This window comes from Nannospalax galili, unplaced genomic scaffold, assembly GCF_000622305.1.
Source record: "Nannospalax galili isolate Female #2095 unplaced genomic scaffold, S.galili_v1.0 scaffold89, whole genome shotgun sequence".
In the NCBI taxonomy this organism is placed as follows: domain Eukaryota; kingdom Metazoa; phylum Chordata; class Mammalia; order Rodentia; family Spalacidae; genus Nannospalax; species Nannospalax galili.
The window spans coordinates 910,433-925,271 of record NW_008359211.1 but is presented as its reverse complement, the minus strand read 5'-3'; the positions used below and the strand labels follow the sequence as shown (position 1 = coordinate 925,271).

General features: G+C 50.7%; 1 protein-coding gene across 6 annotated transcripts; it reads left to right on the top strand.

Moving 5' to 3' along the window:
• The first annotated feature begins 6,414 nt into the window (after nt 1–6,414).
• Nucleotides 6,415–13,081, top strand: Tmem134 (transmembrane protein 134). Of its 6 annotated transcripts, none has more exons than XR_003847745.1 (7): nt 6,415–6,669; nt 7,499–7,563; nt 8,071–8,160; nt 8,258–8,334; nt 10,597–10,675; nt 10,773–11,271; nt 11,366–11,400. XR_003847745.1 is itself a non-coding variant. In XM_008822896.2 (7 exons), the coding sequence occupies exons 1-7, from the start codon at nt 6,496–6,498 to the stop codon at nt 11,760–11,762; spliced, it is 588 nt and encodes a 195-aa protein (XP_008821118.1). In that variant the 5' UTR covers nt 6,415–6,495; the 3' UTR covers nt 11,763–11,844. The 6 variants fall into 6 exon arrangements, 5 of the variants coding, with proteins under 5 accessions (XP_008821118.1, XP_029414389.1, XP_029414391.1 ...); XM_008822896.2 differs by lacking the exons at nt 10,597–10,675; nt 10,773–11,271 and adding exons at nt 11,559–11,612; nt 11,680–11,844 and having other exon boundaries at nt 11,366–11,410; XM_029558529.1 differs by lacking the exons at nt 8,258–8,334; nt 10,597–10,675; nt 10,773–11,271 and adding exons at nt 11,559–11,612; nt 11,680–13,081 and having other exon boundaries at nt 11,366–11,410.
• Nucleotides 13,082–14,839: the final 1,758 nt, after the last annotated feature.

Genomic DNA, 14,839 nt, shown 5'->3' with positions numbered 1-14,839 from the left:
CGGCCGGGTCCTCCCGGAGCGATTGAGTTGTTGATTTGATTGGACTGCAGCCCTCCCACGTGGCCGTGTGCCACTCTGTTTAAAGTTGTAGATGCCCTCTAGTGCGTTCCCGTTAAGAAAGTGAAAAACGAAAGAAAAGACCTAACCCGTATAGTGAGGCCCTTTGGGCCCCTTTATTTCGCATACTTGTATAATTGTGACTTTTACATTCTAGACTTTTGTCTTCAGAGAAAAGGAAGGGAAGCCAGTGTGGGGGCACACGTTTAAAATGCCAACCTTCAGGAAGTGGAAACAGGAGGATTAGGAGTTCAAGGTCGTTCTCGGTTATAGAGCCAAGTACTAGGCCAATCTGGGGTGCATAAGGTCCTGTCTCGAAGAAAAAGAAAGATAAGAAAAGAAACGGGTTGGAGAGATGACTTCATGGTTAAGAGCACTTACTGCGCCTGCAGAGAATCCAGATTTGGTTCCCACCTACATGACAGCTAAAAACTGTCCCTGACTTCAGTTCAGGGGATCTGGTCACCCTCTTCTGGCCTCCCTAGGCATTGCACACTCATGATGCATTTACATACATACAGGCAAAATACTTAATACTGGATAATAAATAATAAATAAACAAAAGATCTGTGCAGTCCAGGCCAACCTGGTCTACATAGCAAGTTCCAAGCCCACTGGGGCTACAGGGAGACCCTGTCTAAACCCCCGCCCCCCAAAAGAGAAAACGTGACTGTGGTGGGATGTAGCTTATTGGTATACTGCTTTTTGCCAGTGCTTAGCAAGTGAGGGCTTGCCAGTGGGAACCCTTGGTTCACCAAGGAACTAAGAGACCCCCGTAGGGTCCAGAGTGAGTCTATGGTCACCTCTGAATCCAGCATGGATTTGCACAGTAGGTGCCCATAAATAATTAGGGAATAGGTGAATGACAGGAAGGGGTACTTTAGGGTCAGAAACAGTCTCCCTTCCTTGGGAAACTATAAACAACAGCTGTGAGGCTTTGCAGCTCACTTCCAGGGTTTAGATAATGGAACAGAGGGTGTCTTGGGCTTCTGTCCTGTCCTCATTCAGTCACTGCAACCACTAAGGATCATCATCCTTCCCTGGAGCCCCAGGTGGTAAGTGGTTCACATATTCAAACCAGTACATTTTCCATCAGAAGTCCTCAGAGAAGGGTATGGCTTTTGAGGAGAAGGGGAAATAATGTTTGGGTTTGTTTCTTATTGGCACAGAAGGTTTACAGGCAAACTACCAAATTTTAGTAAAGAGTAGTCTATTGTGCAAGTTCCAGAAAACAGAAGAGAAAGTTGACCAACATGGATGCTTTGATTTGATTCTTGAACCAGATAAGCATACTCCGAGACAAGAGAAAATGAATATAGATATAAATTATTAAGCTAGGGTGCAGCTCAGTGGTAGAACACTTGCCTACCATTTGGAAAGCCCTGGATTCTTGTTCCAGTACACAAAAAAATTAAGTTAATTGAATACACTAGCTTATTAACTAGTATGTTAACCTATCGATATTCTCAATGAAATATTAGTCACAAAAAATACTGCATGAGTCTATTTACTGAGATGTCTGAACAGGCAGTGTGCAGAGAAAGAAAGTAGGATGGTGGGTGGGGGTGCAGGGAATGGGTAAATTCTTTTTTAATGAATGTTGTTTCCATTTTGTGCACTGAAAAAGTTCTATAGCTTGGCAGCACAACAGTGTGAATATACTTAACACTGTTAAACCGTGAAGATGGTAACTTTTATGTTATGTGTATTTTACCTCAATAATAAATTTTAGGGCTGGAGAGATGGCTCAGAGGTTAAAAACAAGTACCCAAGTTTGGTTCCCAGCACCCATGTTGGGCAGCTCTCAACCACCTGAACTTTTAGCTCCAGGAGATCTAACATTCTCCTCTGGACTCCACAGGCACCTGCCCTCACATATGCACATACCCCCCACACACACACAGATGCAACCATATACACATAATTAAAAGAATTTTTTTTTGGTCTTTTTGATACAGGGTCTCCCTGTAGTCCCAGCTGGCCTGGAACTCACTATGTAGACCTGGCTGGCTTTGAACCTGGACCCACGAGAAAACTGACTTCCACAAGTTCTCATCTGAGCGACGCATGTGTGCCGTGGCCTGTGCCTGCCCTCCTCCCCTTACAGGAAATAAATAACAAGGAAGAGTAGAAGGGAGGAAAGAAGGGAGGGGAGAGGAAGGAAACCTGGTGTGGTGGTACAAGCCTGTAATCCCACCATTAGAGACACCAAGGCAGGAGGCCCAGGCTACAGAGTGAGTTCCAGTCAGGGCTACATAGAAAGTCCATGTCTCCAACAACAACAACGACCAAAAAAAAAAAAAAAATAGAGAAAGTTAGGGAAGGCAAGAGGGCGAGGTAGGAGGGACCACCTTGCACTCATCAGATCTGCCAGCCCTTGGGAAGTAGGACACCAGGTACAGAGAGAAAACCAGAAATCTCATGGTGGGTATCAGCTTACAACTCAAGAGAGCATCCTGGGGCTCTGTGAAGTCACCAGGGCAAATGTACCATGGCCTGGACCTCAACCTGCTTAAGGAAGAGTTCTACCACCATTGATAGGGGACAGCAGTGATGCGGGCAACCCAGAGGCCAACCTGAGTGTTATCACTATGGGGCTGAGCACTGGAGGAAGCCCAGCATGGCGTACTGTGCCTACAGCTAACACAAACAACAAACACGACACGTGGAAACCATTAGCGCTGAGTGGAAAAATGTAAAAATGTAAACAACAGAATGAGCTTGATACATGACACCATGTTTATAAATTGCAGACACATCCACACAGGAGACAATGCCACGTGTGGAACAGGCCAGGCAGGGCCTGATGAAGCATGTTGATGCTAGGTCTGGGCAGGGAGGGGGCTGGGGGAGGAAGATGGGAAGTGGCAGAAGGAGAACAAATTCCATTATTCATTTACAGTGCTGAGAGTCATAAACTGAGAAGTGGGATTGACTCAGTTCTGTACAAGAGATCATAAAACAAGAGAGTGAATGGGCACTGAGGAGGACAAACGGTTTGTGAGCTGGGAAGATGTGGGTTCAAATCCCAGTTCAACAACTTGCATGCATCTGGGACTTTGGAAAACTGCCCATTCATTCCTGTCCACAGATATTTATTGAGCATCTATTCAGTGCCAAATTCTCTTCTGGGCACCGAGGATACAGTGGTGAATGAACTACTGCCTGAGGCCTTCAGGTAAGCACTAAGTATAGACCACACAGTCAGCAATGTGACCCCAGAAGTGATGGTTGAGCAAGGAGGGAGATGACAGAAGCCAGCTCTCTTCTGAGGCAGAAGGAGTGTGCAAACTCCCAGAGGTGGGAATAAATGGGGCCTGTGATAGAAAACTGCAAGAAAGCCAGTGGGACTGAGTGGGCTGAAAAGAGGGCAGAGAAGGACATGAAAGTGCGGCAGGTACACAGGCACACAGGCAGGACAGGTACACAGGCACACAGGCAGGACAGGTACACAGGCAGGACAGGCACACAGGTACACAGGCAGGACAGGCACACAGGTACACAGGCAGGACAGGTACACAGGCACACAGGTACACAGGCAGGACAGGTACACAGGCAGGACAGGTACACAGGCACACAGGTACACAGGCAGGACAGGTACACAGGCAGGACAGGTACACAGGCACACAGGTACACAGGCAGGACAGGTACACAGGCAGGACAGGTACACAGGCACACAGGTACACAGGCAGGACAGGTACACAGGCACACAGGCAGGACAGGCACACAGGTACACAGCAGGACAGGTACACAGGCACACAGGCAGGACAGGTACAGAGGCACACAGGTACACAGGCACACAGGCAGGACAGGTACAGAGGCACACAGGCACACAGGTACACAGGCAGGACAGGTACACAGGCACACAGGCAGGACAGGCACACAGGTACACAGGCACACAGGCACACAGGCACACAGGCAGGACAGGTACAGAGGCACACAGGCAGGACAGGCACACAGGCACACAGGCACACAGGCAGGACAGCATTCAGAGCCCTGTGAACCCTAGTCAAGGGTTCAGATTTTAGTCTAACTACAATGGAAAACCAAGGGAGTTTTCTCCTCCTCCTCCTCCTCCTCCTCCTTCAGGACAGGGTTGGGACAGGCTCTCCTGGTAGCCCCAGCTTGCCAGGAACATGCTATAAATTTATTTACTTGTAAATCCGGCTGGACTCAGTCTCACAAAGATCTGCCTGCCTCTGCTGGGACTAAAGGCATGTGCCACCACACCTGAATTTAAAGATATATTTTTATTTTCTGTGTATGAGCATTTTCTTGCATGTATGTAAGCACACCTGTGTTATGCAATGCCCTTGGAGGCCAGAAAATGGTGTTGGATCCCCTGGAACTACAGTTATGGACGCTTGTTAGTCACCATGTGGGTGCTGGGAACTGAACCTGGGTCCTCTGTAAGAACATCCAGGGCTCTTAACTGCTGATCCATCTCTCCTGCCCTTCTTTAAAAAATTTTTTATTAATTTATTTTTATTAATAAATATGTGCGTGAGTGTTATGCCAACATGTAAGTGCAACCATGTCATGCAGTACCAGCAGAGAACACAAGAGGGTGTTGGATCCCCTGGAACTGGAGTTATGGACAGTTATTAGCTACCATGTGGGAGCTGAGATTTGAACCTGGATCCTCTGCAAGAGCAGCCAGTGTTCTTAAACACTGAGCCAATTACTCCAGCCTCCTCTTTTTTAAAAGAGATCTATTTGCTAGGCATGGTGGCATACACCTTTAATCCCAGCACTTGGGAGGCAGAAGCAGGCAGATCTCTGTGAGGTCAAGGCCAGCCTCCTCTACATAGTGAGTTCAGGCCAGCTGAGCTACAGAGAGACCCCTGTTTCAAAAAAAAAAAAAAGACTTAAAAAAGAACCAACAAAAAGAGGATTATTTTATTGTGTGTATGAATGATTGCCTGATTGCCTGTATTTATGTATGTGCAATACCAGCATGCAGTGCCCATGGAGGCCAGAAGAGGGCCTCAAGAGTTACAGAGGCTTGTGAGCCATCATGTGGGTAATAGGAACTGAATATGGGTTCTTTGCAAGAGCAGCCTGTGCTCTTATCTGCTAAACCATCTCTCTAGCCCCAAGAACTTTTTTTTTGGTCTTTTTGAGACAGGGTCTCCCTATAGCCCCAGTTGTCCTGGAACTCACTATGTAGACCAGGCTGGCCTTGAACTCACAGAGATCCCCCTGCCTCTGCCTCCTGAGTGCTGGAACTAAAAGGCATGCACCACCATGCCCACCCAAGACCCTAAGGTTTTATTTATTTAAGAATAACACAGGAGCTGGAGAGATGGCTCAGCAGTTAAGAGCACTGGCTGCTCTTGCAGAGAACCTGGGTTCCATTCCCAGCACCCACATGGCAGCTAACAACTATCTATGACTCCAATTCCAAGGGTTCCAGCACCCTCTTCTGACTTCTGAGGGCATGCATTGCACAACACAGGTGCACTTTACATGCAGGCAAAACATTCATACACATAAAATAAAAATAAATCAAATTTTAAAAATAATATCAAGGTGACTCCTATGGAGAGGGTGAAGCAGGATTGCGAGTCGGAGGCCAGCTTGGAGTAGGTACTAAAGCCCTGATGCACCATAAAGTGGGGTGATGTGGCTCAGTTGATAATGTCCGGGTTCAGTTTCAATCCACATCACAGAATACTCCAGCCATGGGGTACAAGGGAGGTAGAGGCAGGAGAGGGAAAATCTCAAGGCCATCCTTGGCTGAATAATGAGTTCAAGGCCAGCCTGGACCACATGAGACCCTGTTCTCTCTTCAAAATATAAAAATAGAAAGAAAGCGAGTATGGTAGTGTATACCTGTAGTCCCAGCTGAGCCTGGAAGATCGCGAGTTCGAGGCCAACCTGAGCTACACAGGGAGACCCTCAAGAAAAAAAAAAAAAAAAAAATGGCTATATGGGAGTGCGGAAGTGGTTCTGGCTGCTGCGTGGAGACTGGGCTGCAAGAAACCGCATAAACTCTGAGCCTCAGTTTCCACGTTTTCAGAATGACAAAAACACTCTCTACTCCAGACCGTGGGAAGACGGGGAACCAGGTCCAAGAGTCTCCTTGGCCCAAGAGGTGCGAGCTGGCATGCAAAATGCAAACCTCTGGGATCTGTGGGCGCGGAATCCCCGCCCCGCGGCCCCCCGGCACGTGATCACAGCCCGGGCTGTCACTTGCCAACGCGGCCGCTAGGGGGCTCCCAGGGCCCCTCTCGAGATGCGATCCGCTCGGCGCTCGGCTGCCCAGGCCTGCGCAGGCGGGATGGGGCGGGGCCGTTTTGGAGAGCGGGGCTTCGGCCAGCGGAGCGTCCAAGGCGACGGGGGCGTGGCCTGCGCGCGGGGCGGGACGTGATTGGTGGGTGGGGTAGTGGCTGGCGCAGATGGCGGTGGCGCTGGGGGCCTGAGCGGGCTGGGGCCATGAGCGCCGCCCGGCCCCAGTTCAGCATCGATGACGCCTTCGAGCTGACCCTGGAGGACGCGGGGCCTGGGCCAGACTCCGGCGGGGTCGCCCGCTTCGGGCCGCTGCACTTCGAGCGCCGGGCCCGGTTCGAGGTAGCTGATGAAGACAAGCAGTCCCGGCTGCGCTACCAGGTGAACGGCCCGGCCCGGCCCATCTCACCCCCTGGCCCAGATAGAAGGGGACCCCAGGGCCGGCCCTGGAGAACCCCAGCGGAGCGGGAGTGTGTCCCTGGACGTGTCCGCTGGTCCAGAGTCCTATCCATGCCCTCTCTGCTGTGAGCTCGGTCCCCAGCCCGCACTGGACTGGGAGCTGCAGTGGCGAGCCCACCCATCATGGGGACTGACACCCACCACCATGACCCTGGGTTTAGGGAGCACTTCGTATTTGAACTAAATCTTGCCAGACCTTGGAGCCCAGGCCAGGTGACCTAAGAACTTGCATCTCCTGCCCCAAACATTACCCTAGAACTGCAAGTCCCCCTCATGATGGCTTGCCCACCTCTTGATTCCAACCAAATTCCTCACTGTCCAAGACGGCCTCCATCAGCCCAATTTTTTTTGTTTTTTTTTCCCTTCCGGACCTAGACCAGAGTCCCGTCCCCCAAACCTGAGAACCATGGGCCTCTTCTCTACTACCCCAAATCCAGAGCCTCAATGCTTGGGCCCCTGAAACAAATCCTGAGACCCCTATTTAGGTAATCACCCACTCCTGGATTCCATGCTGGGAGTTCTCCACCCACTCTTGCTGGTTCTTATGCTCTGAAGCCCCCAGCAGCCACCAACTTTCTACCTGGGTTTCAGTTCCTGTGAATCATCAAACCGGTTGTGCTGGGAGGGTGGAGAAGGCCAGGTGAACAGCTGTCAGGCGTGCCAGGCCAGATGGTGGCTGCTTCTCTCTCCCTAGAGGAGAGTGAAAGGGCCCAAACCTAGCAACGTCTCTGAACCCTGTATTCTGTAACAGAACCTGGAGAATGATGAGGACGGAGCCCAGGCCTCTCCAGAGCCGGATGGGGGAGTCAGCACCAGGTCAGGGCCAGGTGGGGACCCACCCTGCACCCTAAACCCCCGTCTGGTTTTTTATCTTCTAGGAATCCCCAACTTGACCTGACCTCATCTATCCCCTTGGCTTTTTTTTATATTTTATTTATTAGTTTTATATATATGAGTGTTTTGCCGGATGTTAAGTGTCATGCAATGCCCATGGAGGTCAGAAGAGGGCGTCAGATCCCCTGGAACTGGAGTTAACAGACAGTTGTTAGACCCCATGTGGGTGCTAGGAACTGAACCCACGTCCTCTGCAAGAGCAGCCATTGCTCTTTATCACTGCTGTCTCTCCAGCCCCTACCTTCCCCTTTTCATTCCTGTGGAAACCCCAAGCCCTTGAATTCACCTTCATCCCCTGTCCCCTAACGGGGCCTTCTGTCCTGTAGAGGCCAGCTTTAGTCCCTGCACCCCGACCCCACTAACATGTGCACTTCATCATGATTCTTGGACCCTTTCCTCGCCTTCCCCTCCCCATCCTGTGTCCTGCAGGGATTCTAGGCAAATGTCCATCCGTAGCTCCCAGTGGTCTTTCAGCACCGTCAGCAGCACCACCCAGCGCTCCTACAATGCCTGCTGCAGGTGAGACCCTCCTCACTTGTACCTTCTAACCCTGCCAGCCAGCCCTGGCTCCCCACCCTTCACCTCTTTCCTTCCATCCTGCTCTCTTGCCACCCAGCTGGACTCAACACCCTTTGATCCAGAAGAACCTCCGGGTAGTTTTGGCCTCCTTCCTGCTCCTGCTGCTGGGGCTGGGTGAGTGCCCTGAAGGCCTGTCTCCCCTCCCTTCCTTAAGCAGGCTCTGCATCCTCTCGGTACCCTGGGCCTTTCCCATCATGCTGTAGGTGAGGGACTGAGGCTGTGAGAAGAGCAGCCCCAGGCTCCTGGTCAACTGGTCAGAAAGTCGCAGAGACCTTTTTTTGGTCTTATTTTTATTTTGTGTGTATGAGTCTACCGCCTGCATATGTGTAGGTGCACCCGTGTCGTGCAATGCCCAGGCAGTCAGAAAAGATTGTCAGATCTCCTGGAACTGGAGATACAGATAGTTGTTAGCCGCCATGTGGGTGCTGGGAATTGAACCCAGGTTCTCTGCAAGAGCAGCCAGTGCTCTTAACTGCTGAGCCATCTCTCCAACCCCTTTTGTCTAGTTTTTTGAAACAGGGTCTTGTGTAGCCCAGGCTGACCTTGAACTTTATATGTAGCTGAATATGAACTTGAACTAATCCTCCTGCCCCCCACCTCCACAAGTGTGTACACTGCCACACCCAGCTTATCTTCTTTTTAAATTTTTTTAATTTTTGTATTTATTTTTATTTCACGTGTATGGGTGTTTTGCCTGCTTGTAAGTGCACCCCATGTTGTGTGATGCCCCCAGAGGTCAGAGAGGGCATCAGATCCCCTGGAACCTGAGTTAAGGATGGTTGTTCGCCACTACATGGGTGCTGGTAACTGAACCCTGCAAGAGCAGCCAGTGCTCTTAACTGCTGAGCCATCTCTCCAATCCCTTCTTTTCTTTTCTTTTTTTTTTTTTTTGGTCTTTTTGAGACAGGGTCTCCCTGTAGCCCCAACTGTCCTGGAACTCACTATGTAGTCCAGGCTGGCCTCGAACTCACAGAGATCCACCTGCCTCTGCCTCCCAAGTGCTGGGATTAAAGACATGCACCACCACGCCCGGCCCCCCTTATTTTCTTTTTAATTTAACCTGTTTAAGCTATCAGAGGCTATAACAGCTACCATATATTCTATGTTGACTGTTGGTAAGTTCATTTTCCTACCTCACAGAGGTCACCTGGCAGGTGAGAGGCAGGGTCTAGAACCTATGAATGAAGGCAGGCCAGGTGCTCATGGGTACCTGTGTCCCTGAGGCCTGCTTCCTCATCCCTGGAACCTGATAGCTGGAACGTATATATATATACACACACACACACACACACACACCATTGTTCAGTGGAGAAACTGAGGCCCAGCACAGGCAGATCTCACAACCAACTATTTCTGAATCCCAGACTAATGAGGCAAAGCCCTCAGAGCACCCAAGGTTGGGACCAACAGGAGACCATAAGGAAGGACAAGCTGTGACTGCTGCCCTAGACCCCTTCCCTTCCTTCTCAGGAAGGTCAAACCCCTGGACCAGCCAGACTCCTGGCATGAAACCCCAGCTCTACCTCCAGGTGCCTGAGTGGTGAGGAGAGAGCTGCCCCTGCCCAGCACCACTGCAGACCAGGCAGGCTGACACCTACTACTGCCTTTTTCTCTCAGCCCAGCAGAACCAGCATTGTTAGTGTCCTGGTTTGGGAAATAAGGATATGGACTCAGGCAGGGGGAAGGGCTTTCTTCCATTACCACTGAGAAGCAGACAAGCTGGGGTTTAGACCCACACCTGTGACTGCCAGGCCTCAGAGTCACCAGAGGCCTATCAAGGGCCCTAGGGAATTAGAAAAGTATTTGCTCTGAGACAGAGCCTGCAGCCCTAAGCCGGGGGTAGGCCCCTTTTGAGGTGCTCTGTGCAGACAATGAAGGAAACAAAAGTCCATGGTGGCTGCTGGGGCCCCAAGGCTGCACCCCATGATCCCTCTAGCTCAGGAGCCAGGACTCTTGGATATGAGAAGCGAATCCAGCTATGATCTCTACCTTCCACGACACCCACAGTCCATCTCTGTTTGGGTAACAGGCCCTTCCAGACTCCTCTGGCCTGGGTTCTCGTTCAGCCTTGTCAAGTGCTGGCGACTCTGCGAAAACCCCAAGTTCCTCCAGACTCTGAGCCTTTGTGCCATTCCTTCTGTCTGGGATTCTTTTCTCTAACTGGATGACACCCACAGCAGAAGCAGCCCCTACCACCAGCTGTAGCTCAGGGTTGGAGTCTGCCTCTCTGAGTCTCATGGTCACAGTGACAGTTCATAAAGGCAGTACGGGGCTGGAGAGTTGGCTCAGCAGTTAAGAGCACTGGCTGCTCTTGCAGAGGTTCCGGGTTCCATTCCCAGCACCCACATGGCGGCTAATGACCGTCCATAACTCCAGTTCCAGGGGATCCGACACCCTCTCTGACCTCTGTGAGCGCTGCAGGACTTACATACATTCAAGCTACACATTCATACAGGTAAAATAAAAATAAAATATTTTTTATCATTAAAAAAGTGTGTATAATGCATTTAGCCCAGGACCTACCTCTGCTATTGCCACTGTTACCCCAGCAGGCTTAGAGGTCACAGCCTCCACAAAGCCTTGCTCTGGTCCCTGGGTGACTTGAGACAGCTGCTCCAGACTCTCACGAAGGCCCCGATGGTCCTTCCAGTACAGAAGAGGACTGGGACCTGTCTGCCTTTCTGTTACATTTATTTGTGAGTGTAAAGTAGGGAGGCACATGGATGCCACACAGCACATATGGAGGTCAGAGGATGACTTGTGAAGAGTCAGTTCTCTACCATGTAGGTCCAGGGCATTGAACTCATATAGTTGGGCTTGGTGGCAAGCACCTTTACCCACTGAGCCATCTCACTGGCCCTCTGACCTTTGTGATGGAACTCTCTGTACCAGGCATGCAAGAGGTATTCCATAAAGTGATTGAAAGGCCTTACCAACAGCAGCAACAACTCTCATAGACATTTTCCAGGGCCTGCCAAGTGCCCTGCTCTGAAAACACAGCTTGGCCAGCATCCTGGGGACGGACTCTGCTCCTCAGGACATCCAGCTTAGGTGGGGGACACATCAGCACAGAGCCTGGCTGGAGGGTGGGGGTCGGATGTGGAAGGCCCCGCCCTCACTCCCTCCGCCCCCCCCCCTTGTGTAGTGCTGATCCTGGTCGGCGTGGGACTGGAAGTGGCCCCCTCTCCAGGTGAGCGCCCCCTCCTGCCTCTGCAGGCAGATGGTGCCCATGGGTCCCCGGCACGAATCAGCCTCCTTTCCAGAAAAGAGGGAGAGGCCTGCCCAGGTGTCCAGTGGTCCCGGGCCCCCTGCCTGACCCCCGCCTCCCTCTCCTCCAGGCGTCTCCAGTGCCATCTTCTTCGTGCCAGGCTTCCTGCTGCTGGTCCCGGGAGGTGAGAGTGGATTGGGGGCGGAGCGGAGGGGGGGCGGGGCCCCCCGCTGACAGACCCCGCCCTGCAGTCTACCACGTGATCTTCATCTACTGCGCGGTCAAGGGCCACCGCGGCTTCCAGTTCTTCTACCTGCCCTACTTCGAGAAGTGAGCTGCGGCCGGCCACCCGCGATCCCAGGCCCGGCTCCCGCAGTCTGTCTGCGCTGCTGCACGCTACTCCGCCCCTCGAAGATCAAGGAAAAAGGCCCTGGGGACCCTCACAGCATCCGCCCCTTGGGATTTACTCAGGAAGTTTGGAGCATGCAGACCTGGGAAGGTCGCCCTGCACCTGCCTTGTGCCTTAACTTATTCCCGGGCCCTGGACTCCTGGGCTGGTGTATTGTGTGCTAATAAAAGGATCATTAATTCTAAGTACAGAGCTCACTGGGGACGGACAGGCTTGGAGGACCACCAACCTCCCATGGCATCCAGGATAACCTGGATGCTCTCAGATGTGCCCAGGATCACCATCTGTTGTGGGTAGAGCTGGATGGGAAGAAGTGGTCCCAGGCCCTTTGTCCCCAGCCCTGAGCAGACTCACCTGCATGTGTCTGCCTAAGCAGATGGTACCAGCACCTCTACTGGCTGCCCTGGCGAAGGGCACTGAGATGATGCCTGGGGGCTGGAGGCTGGTATCCTGTTTCCAGCCTGACTATGGGGCCCTGGGCTGCCACAGCCACCTCTGAATGTGGGCAATGTAGAGACAGTGGTGCCCCTCCACCCACCGACTGTCCTACTTGCTAGACGCAGAGATTGGAAGAACCAGGGTGCAGAGAATGTGGGAAGCAGGCCCTCATGGCAAAGGACTTCAGTGATCAGTGACAGAAGACTCTTAGAAACTGTAGAGACACCAAGTGTTAGAGACATCTCAGAATTCTGGAGAATCAGAGCCTCACGTAGTCTTTGAAACTTAAAAGGACAACACCAGAATCTTTAAGGACACTGAAGTCTGAGTTCAGTAGGTACTATGTGACAGCTGTGCTGAGCATGGAATGCAAGTCCAGTCAGAATCATCACTGTCTGGACCACACTGTAGAGATGAGATGCCCAAGGCCCAAGAAGTGGACTCCAAGGTACAGATGAGGACCATCCTACCAAGAACAAAAGTACTCGGGGAGAGGGAGAAAGAACCAGCCTGGTGTCCCCTGCTGGCAACCAAGTGATGGTCCAGCTCCCAGACCGAAGCATGAGTGCTCACAGGATGCTGGACACCTCAGAATCCTGTGCCTTTGTTGAATGAATGGACATCCAGCCCCCTGCCTACCCAGACCTCTCACCCTGAGACCTCCAGTGAAAGCACCTTAATTAGCCTGTGGTGCTCCAAGTAGCCAGGACTGGTTACACTTCTTATCTGTCATGGACCAACATATTTATAAAATAAAGGGCTGGCAAGATGGCTCATCTAGTTAAAGCACTTGCAGCCAAGCCTGACTACCTGAGTTCAATCCCTAAGACCCACATGGTGGAAGGAGAGAACCAACTCCCCTTATTGCCGCACACGTGCACAGACACACACATACACATACGCACAGTGTTATTAAATGTTTTGATTTTTAACTTTATTTTTATGTGTATGAGTGTAATGCGTGCATGTATGTAAGTGCACCCATGTTGTGCAATGCCTGTGGAAGTCAGAAGAGGGAGTTGGGTCCCCTGGAACTGGAGTTACAGATGATTATTAGCTGCCATGTGGGTGTTGGGAACTGAATCCTGATCTTCTGCAAGAGCAGCCAGGGCCCTTAACCACTGAGCTATCTCACCAGCCCAAATAAATGCAATTTTTAAAAAATACTAGAAGGAAAGGAAACTGCAGAGGTTGGGGAGTCGGCATAGCGAGTAAAGCATGAAGACCTGAGCTTGAATTCCCAGAACCCACATAAAGCCAGATGTGGTAGTACATGTCTGTAATCCCAGGTCTTCCACAGAGAGGGGAGACAGAGACATGAGAATCCCTGAAGTTCACAGGCCAGCAGGGCCTGTGCGCCAACAAGATAACACGGCAGAGCTTGTCTCAAATGAGGGGGAGGATGAAGATCAGCAACCAAGACTATATCCTCTGATCTTCATACAGGTGCTGTGATATGTGTGCCTGTAATCATACACACACATAACGATATAAAGAAAACTAGGGACTGACTGCTCTTGCAGAGGACCCGGGTTCAATTCCCAGCACCCACATGGCAGATAACTCCAATTCCAGGGGATCCAGTGCCCTCTTCTGGCCTCTGTGGGCATTGCATGCATGAGTGCACTTTAGCAAAACAGAGACATAAAATAAGTAAATCAAAATGATGTTGATATAAAGAAAACTAGAAACATGAAACAAAAAGATATACAACTCCAAGCCCACAGCTTAGTTTCTATTATAGTTTGCACAAGTTATATTCCAATAGATATAAAGACAGGAAAAAAGGGAGAAATTAGAAAAAAAAAAAAACATTCATTGAAAAGCACACTGAAGGCAAGAGGACTCCACTGTGAAAGCATTTGCTGCGCAAATCTGATGGACTGAGTTCGATCCCCAGATCCCACATGGAAGGAAAGAACTGATTCCCTGAAGGTGTCCTCTGACCTCCACATGTGCAGATAATTTATACAGAATCACTACCAATAACTTTTTCTCATTCCACAAGCGTATGTTGCCATCAGTCCCAAGAACCTGGCATGCTGGGCAAGCACTCCATCACTGAGCTACTTCCAGCCCCACTTCACAGTTTGTTTTTTTGTTGTTGGTGTTTTTGTTTTTTGGGTTTTTTTGTTTTTTGTTTTTTGGTTTTTTTTTGTTTGTTTGTTTGTTTTTTTTTTGGTCTTTTTGAGACAGGGTCTCCCTGTAGCCCCAGCTATCCTGGAATTCACTATGTAGACCAGGCTGGCCTTGAACTCACAGAGATCCGCCTGCCTCTGCCTCCCGAGTGCTGGGATTAAAGGCATGTGCCACCACGCCTGGCTATAGTTCACAGTTTTTTAAGAAATATTTTATTATTTTAATTTTTCATGTATCAGTTTATTGCCCGCATGTGTGTAAGTGCACTCATATCCTGCAATGCCCACAGAGGTCAGAAGAGGGCATTGGATCCTCCAGAACTGGAGTTAAAAAATGTTTGTTAGCTACCATGTGGGTGCTGGGAACCAAACCTGGGTCATCTGTAAGAGCAGCCAGTGCTTTTAACTGCTGAGCCATCTCTCCAG